Raw genomic sequence first — 10,560 nt, forward strand, 5'->3', positions numbered from 1 at the left:
CGTGGTGGTTAAAGGTGCTGGACTCCCACATGGCTGACCACGGTTTGAGTCCTAGACCTGGTGGCTTGGTCACCCTTTCTCACTTTCCTTTCTCTCTCTACGTCTGGTCAAAAATTTAAAAATAAATAACAAATAGAAATAAATAAATCTTTTAAATTTTTTTAAAAAGATTTATTTATTTATTTACTTACGTATTTTAATTTTTCCGGGGGTGGGGGGAGAGAAAGAGAGCAAAGGATCATGAGAAAGGAAGCTGTCGGGTCAGGGACTCGAACCACGGTTGGTCCAGCCCCCTTAACCTCTATGCCACCTGCTGGCCCCAATAAATAAATCTTAAAAAAAAAAAAAAAGTTAAAAGTAGTTTCTGGGGATGACAAGTCAAAGGGGAGACATCCCCAGCAAATGCGATGTGGCTCCGAGCTGTGAAGTGTGCATGCCACACGCACCAAAACACTGTTCTGGGTAAGCGGCCTCATCTTCTGTCCCTAGCTGTTCAAAGCCCGAGGGGCCAGCTCACATGAGAGATGATGTCACCCGGAGGCTGGGCACACGAGCAGACTTGGTGCCGGGCCGGCCCACCGCGGTGCAGGGGGTGGTTCGCTTTCAGCATGAGCGCCTCTCGGGCACTGTGCACACTTCCCTGTAATGCTGATGGAGCTGTGCTAGGTCGGGTGTGACCAGCCTTTCCCACTGACTTAACCACGACCTTCCTTTTAAAATCCATTCGTTGCCTGCATCAATTATCTCTGCTTATTGCTGCTCACTCCTCCATTCCTACCCAGCCCTTCTACTCTCAACGATGTCCTCCACATTCCCAGAAACAAAAATACCCCAGCAGGTGCCACTAAGCCTGTCTGTGCATCTGCCCTGGGCCTCCTCTTCAGGATGAACTGGGGCTCCTCTCCCACTGGGCAGAGAGATCTCTTCCCTTTGCATCCATTCTCCCCTCTTCCTTCTCGCTCAGCACTGGACACACCCCATGCCTGGTGCTCAGTGACACTGTACCCCGGACCAACCTTCCAGCTAAGAGGTTCAGGGCTACTGTCCGCTCCCCCGTGGCACAGCCCAGGGTGCTTTACCCGCATCCCCTGTGATCAGCGTGTGGGCATCTGTTCTGATTCCAGCTCCGGTTTGAATCATCCGGTCACCATCTCCACCACAACGCCTAGCAGGGCCGCACAACCCAGGAACTCAAAACAGAAACGGTAGTCTACTTCTAGGACTTTTCTTTCAATCGAAATCAAAACATAACCTGTACAGTGCAACTCACACTTCACAGACATTGTTTATTTCTGCGTCGGCCACACATCAGAAACACCTGTGGAGCTTTAAAGCGACCAGTGAGTGGGTTTCACCCTAGACCAAGTAAGCTAGAATCTCTAAGACTGACACCCCATCAATGCTCCCGCCCCCCACACGCTCTCCACCCAGCTCCCAGCAATTCTAACAAATGCCAGGGCCGGAGACAGTCATGAATCCGATAAAGAAATGCAGGCATCTGTAAACGAACACCAACTAGAACAGGATGGTCTGCTCTTTCCCAAAGATGCCGTTTCTTCTCTCCTTCCGACCCTCATGACCACTGGAGGAGGGTGAGGAGGGGTGCTGGCGCTGTCACGGGGGGCCGGGGTGTGGCATGGGGCAGGGCACACTGCCGCACTGGACCTGAGAACCAGAACCACCGAGGGTCATGGCTCCACCCAGTTAGGTCAAGGCCCAACAACTGTGCCAGGGCTCACTCACTCGCGGCCCAGGCATGCCATGGGGTGTCAGGAAACCTCCGAAATGCTACCTAGGAAGGTATGAGCAAACACTGGGAACACTCAGAAGGAGGCTAACATGAGTAAGAAATGCGAAGATGTTTCTTTTAAGAGGTCACAGAAACGGTAATTGGTAAGGAGCCCGGGCAAGTAAAAGAGTGAAGAGGAGTTGATTTCCCAGATCAAACGTGAAGTGCTAGTACAATGCAGTAAAAGAACAATTTCAAAATAAGCCATCCTCTGATTTTCTGAACAAAAAAGGGACGACAGGTTGGAAAGCCTTTTCTACTAAGAGTGTTTAATGTACTTTTGACTTGGAGAGAATGCTCTAGAAGGACCTGCTTTATTCTCGCTGGCTAGTACGAGGACAGAACACTTCAGAGCAAAAGAGCACTTGCCAGTCAGAAGACCACGAGGGTCCTGGCGACTGTGGGGTGAGAACCAGCACTTTTTCTTGTGATGTAACGCGAAAGGCCTCTCCTACCTGGACCCAGCAGCGGCGACCGGCTCAGCGGGGCACCGGCCTGGGGCGGGGGCGTCTCGACCCTGTGCGTGCTGCCGCCCCCGTTGCCACCGCTGCTGCTGCTGCCGCTGGTGGCCGTGGCACTGCTCTGGATGACTGGGTTGTTCCTGTCCCACATGTTTACAGTTTTATTGTTGTGGGTGCTTGGGTCCCCCCAAGCTGAGGTTCCGTCATCGATCTCCATTTTGCGTCGAATGGATGGCGGAGAGGGCTCTTCCCAGCCAGTGGGCTCGCTGCTGTCCTTGGGCCTGACTGGGACTGGCCCCCCAACCCACCCTGCTCCGGTCTGTTTAACAGAAGCAGCTCCTCCCCAGTTACTCACATTGCTGTCCTGGGGCTTGTTGGCCCAGTTCTGTTGGGGACCAGGTTTTAAAGACTCCCCCCAGTTTGTACCTGGATTAACTTTTGCGCTGGTGCCACTGCCCCAGCCCCCGGTCCCGGATCGTGTGGCATCACTCCAACCAGACCCTGATCTACTACTCTCAGCATCCCATCCAGATCCGTTTTTCTTCCCGTCCCCCAAGTGTCCAAGGACGGCCGAGGAATCTGCCCAGTCTCCCCCCGCTGCACTCCAGGCAGGGTTCGACCTCTGCCCCTCAGCCCAGTTCTGGGATTTGGGCTTCTGAGGCTCTCCCCAGGTGGGCGGCTTGTCGTCTGGATTCCCGGCCCCGCTCCAGGCATGGCCGCCCTTGGCAGCAGCAGCGTTCGTGACGGCAGCAGCGCTCATGGAGTCCCCCCAGGCCCCAGGGCCGCTGGGCCCTTTGCCGCGGCCGTCTCCCCAGCCAGCACTTGCTGGCGTGGCGGCAGGACGCGAGGCCGCGCGGCGAGCGGGCGGCCCGGCCCCCCCCGACACTGAAGAGTCTGCACCGCTCGGGATGGGCCCATCGCTCTTCCCCCCTGAGCTGGAAGGCCGAGTAGCTGCACACCCCCAGGCCTCTGTCCCATTGTCATTTTTCCTTTCGGATCGAGGGGATTCTTCAAATTCCCAGGCAGTGTTTTGCTTCACAGGAGTCTGTCCCCAGCCAGTGTTAGACAGGACTCTGGGGTCAAGGTCGTGCCGTGGCAACTGGATGTGCCCTTGGTCTGCGACCCCTTTCTCTCGCCTGCGGCCTTCGCCCGTCCCTTCCCGCCCGGTGCTTCCTTCATTGTGACTGCCAGACCCATCGCTACTGCCTTCGCTTGCTGCAGTTCCCGAAGACGCAGCTTTGGCCCAAGAGTTCATGTGTTCGCCACCAGGCTGCGCGGCAGGGCTCTGGCTGACACCAGGACCATCCCACCCTGTCGACCCTTTCCCATTGACGTCACTGCTGGAATGCTGGTTGGGGGGCTTGCCCCACTCCCCATTCACACCATTGGAGGTGCTTCGGCTGGGGTGGCCCCGCTCTCCCGAATGGATATTACCGACACCATTGCTGCCACTGCCCCTTCCCCAAGCAAGTATCCCGGGACCAGCCGGAGGCCCCGAATCCCAAGCGTTCCCGCCACCTCCCTCCTTTTGCACAGCGCTGCTGGACCCATTCTGTTTAGCACTTAATGCTGAGTTCACAGTGTCTCCATTCCCCTGATTGAACCCAGAATTGGTATTTCCTGTGGCAGGGTTACCTGGGGACAGTCCCCACACAGAATTGCTCACTCCTTCACCACCACCCCCGCTGACTTGAGAAACTGATGATCCATTAGCACCAGGAAGGCCTTGCAGGTGGGGCGGGATGACGCCCCCCATGCCAACAGCCATGCCCCAGTTCGGCAGTCCGTTGGTCTGCAGTGCACTGATCGGGTTCGGGGGCGAGTTCATGGGGTTAGTGTTATTTGGTCCGTCAGTGTTAAGGTTCTGAGGTTGTACGCTGAAAGACACATTCTGAGGAGCGGGCGTCTGAGCTTCCGTGCTCTCCTGCGGCAGCAAGTTTCCCCAAGCACCTCCACTGCCCGCTGGGCTCCCGTTCTGGCTGCCCATGCTCTGACCGATGGCACTGACTGGGCTGCAAATACTGGACGGGCTGCCTGCGGCCACAGTTCCTTCATGTCCAAGTACAGGCCAGGCAGCGGGGTTGGCATTCGGGTTAAGGTTCAGATTAACGCCAGCGTTGGAGCTGGCAGCCCCCCAGCAGCTCTGGCTTCTCCCATCTCCAATCATGGTGTCCATCTTCCCATCCCCGCCACTGACGGCGCAGCGGGCCAGGCCAGCGCCGGAGCCTGCGGCTACACCCCACACCCTGGCCGCACCGCCGCTCCCGTTCACTCCCGCAGCTCCAAGGGCACTCTGATTAGAAGGGCTTTGGACGAGTGCGCCGCTGGCGCCATTATTGCCGTTCGTCTTCTTGGACTGTCCAGCGAAGCTGCCCTGGGCACCCCCTGTAGCCATGCTACTGTTCTCGGCGCCACCGCTGGAGGCAGAGTCAGTGTCTGTAGTACATTCTGAGGCAGGTTCCGTCTCTGTCCCTGTGATGGACGGCCACGCCTCCTGGTCGGTCCTGTCTATTATCACTTTATCCCAGCCGCAGTTGGCTTCGCTTCGGTAAGTGGGCTGCTGTCCCCAGTGGGGGTTTTCATAATGATCTGCCAATCCACTGTGATTGAGATCTGAAAAGAGGAACGCAATTCGAAATTAGATTTCCTCCCATTTGTCAACGAATCAACTGTTAACTAGTCTTTGGGGAAACTCGTTATTTTTGAGTTTTCAATGCTGAATGTGAAAAAGTGACTTAAAGAAAGCTCCCATTTTAAAAAGCTAATGTTTCTAAAATGACATTAATTTTGCCACTTCATCATACTATTACCCCTCGTGAGAAGGTTCACACAGGCGTCAGCGCAGCCGCGTCTTTGAGAACTGCGTAGTAAAGAAAGCAGCTTGGCCTGCACGCAGCAGCTCCGCGGTTTACGTGGGAACTCACTTCCTGGAAGCAGCAGACTCGGGGAACCGGTGACCACACCAAGTCCGTGTGCACTTCTAGATATAACCTCTAGGTCTCCGAGCTCTAGTTAGAGTTACAGTGTTACAGAGACCACCCACAGCTTCTCCAGTGGGAAAGTTTGGGCCGCTACAGTCAGCTGGCAGAGCGACTGCAGGGAAGGAGACAAGTCAGAGAGTGCCGCCTAGTGTTACCCAGGACACCAAGGCTAGAAATGCTCAATTACGTGCACATCCCTTCATCTAACCTCGTCCAAGATTTGCCTTATCACTGTTGGCTGTGCATTAATAAAAACAATTCTGGGATCCAGCAGTTAGCGTAATGGCTATGTCACTGGACTCCCACGTAGTCGACCGCTGTTCGCGTCCCGGACCCAGTAGCTTAAAACTCACGCCGGGCGCGTGTGCGTGTGTGCCCAAGATCCCGAGAGAAGAATGGAGAAGGGATTGCGGCGTGGCCATCCCCCCTGGGGGGTGATTTCTCGCTTTCTGTCTCTATGTCTCTCTCTGTCTGGCGAGCGCACACGCCCTATAGCGAAAACCTCTCAAAAAAATAAAAATAAAAATAAAAAACAATTCTGGGTCAGGCAGGTGGCACGGTGATTAAGGCACTGGATCTCACATGGCTGACTGCACATTTTGAGTCCTGATTCCGAAGGCTTGAAAAAACACATGGGGCGGGACCAGCACATGGCATAATGGTTATATCACTGGACTCCCATGTAAGTTTGTCCGTGGTTCGAGACCCAGACTCAGCAGCTTAATAAAAGACTCACGCTGGACGCATGTGTGTGCATACCCATCCCCCTGGGGAAGTAATTTCTTGTTTTCTGTCTGTCACTCTCTCTCTGAATGATGAGCACACGGGCCTTACAGTAAAAATCTCTCTGAAAAGGAAAACACATGGCTCGCGTGTGTGGGAGGAGAATGGCGAAGGGGTTGCGATGTGGCCACTCCCCTTTGCAGGGGGTGTTGCTTTCTTACTTTCGCTCTCTGTTTCTCTCCACCAAGTGAACGCGCCATATGGGCAAAAAACAAACAAAAGCACCAAAACACACATACCCACACATAAATACCACAGAGAACCCTATCCATCTATTTTCTCCCCTGAGAGAGAGACGGAGAGCCAAGGAGGAGGGAGGACCGAGTGTGCTTCAGCAGCCGCCCAGCCATTGGTGATCAGAGGACTGCACGTGTGCCCAGTCACTGGGGATCACAGGACTGCACGTGTGCCCAGCCACTGGGGATCACAGGACTGCACGTGTGCCCAGCCACTGGGGATCAAAGGACTGCACGTGTACCCAGCCATCGGCGATCACAGGACTGCACATGTGCCCAGCCACTGAGGATCACAGGACTGCACATGTGCCCAGCCACTGGGGATCAGAGGACTGCACGTGTGTCCAGCCACTGGGGCTGAGAGGACTGCACGTGTGCCCAGTCATCGGGGATCACAGGACTGCACGTGTGCCCAGCCACTGGGATCACAGGACTGCACGTGTGCCCAGCCATTGGGGATCACAGGACTACACGTGTGCCTAGCATGTCCCAGGAGACCCAGGAGAGCCTGGGACCACCCATGGGGGTGCATATTGCAGCGCGTTGTCTTAGCCCACATCCTCATTTCTGGCCTCATTCCTTGGCTCTCACTGAGACACCTTCTCAGTACCCAGGACCTATGCTCACAAATCTCTGTCTTCCTCTAATTCGGGGCCCTGTCCTCCTCTGACAGTTCCTACAGAATTTTTTTTTTTCTTAAAGAATTATTTTATTTAACTTTATTTATTTATTTACTTATTTTTCAAATTTGACCAGAGAGGGACGGAGAGAGAGAGAGAGCGAGGAAGCCACCAGGTCCAGGACTGGAACTGCGACCAGCCTTGTGGGAGTCCAGCGCCCTAACTACCATTCTGCCTGCTGGCCCCCCACAGACATTTAGAGCCCATTGATGGTCTATATTCAATAGCTCTAGCCTGACAAGAATGCGATGCCACACAGATGAACAAGACCTCTGATCTCCCTTCTGGAAGGACTCCCGTGCCATGGCAGACAGGCGTGGCAGACGCAGGCCGGACACTGCCACGACTGCTCCCCCTTGTTCGCCAGCTTTACCTGCTCGAGAACGCACAGTACACTATGTGCTCTGACACTTAAGAAAACAGTTTAAAAAAGTTTAAACACAGAAGCTTATTTAAACACTAGAAAGGCCTTGAAAATGAGGAAGCTTTAAAAAGCTATGATTTTAATGCAGTATTTTTGGTTTTCAAATGTAGACCCAACTTAATGTGAAAATGCCGCCTCTTTCTGTCTTCGTACTTTACTGGAGAAACGAAACAAACACGGGGCCGGCAAGTGGCGTGGTGGTAAAGGCTTGGGACCCCACAGGCTGGCCGTGGTCTGAGTCCCAACCCGGCAGCCTGGAAATCACACCAGGCACATATGAGTGTGGGCATGCCCAAAATCCAAGGAGACTGGAGGAGAAGGGATTGAGGCATGGCCACCCCCACTTGGATGGGGTGGGGGGTGACTTCCCACTTTCCATCTCTCTGTCTTCTTTTTTTTCTTTTTGAGAGGTTTTCGCTATAGGGCACGTGCGCTTGCCAGACAGACAAAGAGACAGAAAGCGAGAAATCACCCCCTAGGGGGGATGGCCACACTACAATCCCTTCTCCTCCATTCTCCTCTCGAGATCTTCGGCATGCACGCACACGTGCCCGGCGTGAGTTTAAGCCACCGTATCCGGGATGCGAACCGTGGTCGACTACATGGGAGTCCAGCAACATAGCCATTATACCAACTGCTGGTCCCCATCTCTCTGTCTTCTCTCCATCTCTCTCTAGTGAGCGCACACACCCTATGGTAAAAAAGAAAAAAAAAAAAACACAAAAAACAAACACCAAACACATATCCCCCAAAACAAAAAGAATTTCCATCAACACCAGGCCCTACCATTGACCACACCTCTCTTGCCTTCAGACGCCCTGGCAGTCCCTCTCGGGACTCTGGGGAGCATCTGAGCAGCTCTGTGGCATCTCCGAGCCTGTCCTCCCCTCAGAGTCACCGCCACCGCCACCACTACCCTGTCTTTCAATCACAACACTAGGACACATTTTACTCCAAAAGTGAAAATATAAGAAACTATTATTCTTACTCAGCCCTGGCACTGGATAGAAAGTGGTGGGATATGGAGGACCTACTGACTGCTGCGTGAAGCAGGTCAGGCTATGGAAGAAAGGTATTGCTTGTACCCCCTTAGTATATACCGACTACCCACACTCTGTGGTAGAGAGCGAAATACTGGAGAACATAAAAGCCGTGGGGTGGTTAACGATGATGAGACCGAGTGGAACACGGCGGGAGAAGGGAAGGGTATGGGGAAGGACGGCAAGAGAGCAGATAGAGAGGCCTGGCATTAGTGGACACTCATGGCTTATTACCCGTTGGTGATGACGTGTACAGTATTCTCAACCGGACTGGGCTGAGAAGTATTTCATGTTGGGTAAAGTCTTTACAAGCAAAATGAGAAATAGTGATTGACTTAAACATAGTTGGAATAATAATGATGATGATCGGGAAAATAATGAAAAGCTATTGGATGATGAAGTGGGGATTTTAATGTCTCTGCATAGACTGATATAAATGGTATTCCTTCTGGAGAAAGAAATGTAAAACACTGTAAAGTTATATGTGATTCAATGTAATATAAACAAGATTATGATGATAACAAATACATTAAAAAAAGAAACTATTCTTCTCTGTATGGTTAAAAGACATCATTCAACTTTGGAGAACTTCATTACTTCACAGATACTTGAATTGACATGCTTTTCAGAAACCAAAATCTCTTGACGGCTATCAACTCACGAATCCCACGCAGTCTAAAAGACTGAACTGTGAGGGAAGTCCGTGAGATGACTGGCTTCAGGAGCTGTCATTCTGAAATGAATGGGGACTCTGAAATGAACCACGGGGAACTCCCCCGCAGGCCTTCTAGAGCCCTAACTCCCACGAGGGCTATCAAAAGGTACAGCCCACACACCGACACACAGCAAGGCCCAGAGCTGGCACAGAGGCTTCCAGCCAGGGCATGCCTGTCCCTCGTGGCACCCTGAAGTCCGGAGGATTTCCACAAACGCTGGCTTAAATGAGGCTACAAATTTTGTCTGTTTTACATGTGGGGAACCAGAGGCTCAGGGAGGGAAAATGACTGGGGTAAGGTCTGTAACTGGTAAGCCACATAGACTAAACTGAGATCTGCCTTTTCAGCATAAAATTCTCGTCTCTTTCCACTTTACTGTTTTACTATCAGAATGATTTCCCCCAAGAAAGCCTTGCAAAGAAAACGGAAATGAAATTCATGGATGGTGTCAAGTTCTCTTTTCTTCTGCTATTTAAATGGTTTATACATTCTATAAATAGGAGTCTCTAAAAATCTAAGTAACGTGTCTTAAGTGATTAAATTTAAAAGGATTACATAATAACATGGTTTAAAGAGAAAAGCTTGCATTTTTGTTTTAAATTCCAAAATGTTACTATATAAAGAGAAAAAAATTCCTGGCAAAGTATTTATTATAGTGAGAACTTGCAAAGGCTACTGTAAGAAAAATTTTAATTAGCCATCACATTCACTGGATACGAATGTGTGCACAAGATTTATTCGAAGTGTGTAGAACGCACAGTTGGTACCAACACTGACAGGTAGTAAATGCCTTTGTGTTTATCACCATTGTCTTTTAAACAGAAGTTACAAAATAATAAGTTACGCATTGTGAAAAAGAATTCCCAATGCTTCTGACAGCTGAACGGTTACTAATGCCGACTGATAGTGCAGGTGTGCGCAGGGTACACGTTGGGACTGCTTTCAGCCCTCGAGAGCCGAAGCTGCTTCCTCACCCCTGCGACTACCACGGTCAGGGGCTCAGGGCCAAAGCACTTGGGATTCAGTGATCCACAGTCAGACAGACTCCGGCATCGCCTCTCTCCTGCAACTCTCCTGCAAGGCAAGGGGTCGTGAACTGCTAACAGAGTGGCAGTGTCCCAGAGAATAAGCTTGCCGCCTTGGGGTTTCAGAAGAGCAGTCCAATGAGTTTGCGTGCTCAAGGTTAAGAACCTACGAGAGCACGAAAAAGCCTGAGGGAAACGAGCTGCTTCCTACTTGGGAGGGCCGCCGCCCAGGGCCATGCCATCCCGGCCAGGGCAGCAGCCCTCCAGCAGGCAGCTCCTTTCCAAGACGCCATCTTATCCCATCTGAATGGCAGCCAAGAGCTCAGGGCACGGAGCCCGCTCCACGCTGGAACAGCATGTCACACACACTCAGAAAGGCAGTGGCCGCCGCTGAGGAAATACCTGCAGAAGGGGCTGGCCAGCCC

General features: G+C 52.3%; 1 protein-coding gene across 4 annotated transcripts in view; it reads right to left on the minus strand.

The window, feature by feature from the left end:
- TNRC6C (trinucleotide repeat containing adaptor 6C) overlaps nucleotides 1-10,560 on the minus strand; it is a 158,474-nt gene that overhangs the window by 71,733 nt on the left and 76,181 nt on the right. For 2 of the 4 annotated variants that reach the window (XM_006145716.3, XM_006145713.3), the window contains exon 4: nucleotides 2,245-4,863. In XM_006145716.3, the coding sequence (XP_006145778.1) occupies nucleotides 2,245-4,645 (2,401 nt within the window). In that variant the 5' untranslated portion in view covers nucleotides 4,646-4,863. Of the gene's footprint in view, nucleotides 1-2,244; nucleotides 4,864-10,560 lie in introns of those variants that run through there. The other 2 variants (XM_006145714.3, XM_006145715.3) reach the window with 1 other exon arrangement.

Source organism: Tupaia chinensis, unplaced genomic scaffold, assembly GCF_000334495.1.
Source record: "Tupaia chinensis unplaced genomic scaffold, TupChi_1.0 Scaffold000159_1, whole genome shotgun sequence".
Classification (NCBI taxonomy): Eukaryota; Metazoa; Chordata; class Mammalia; order Scandentia; family Tupaiidae; genus Tupaia; species Tupaia belangeri.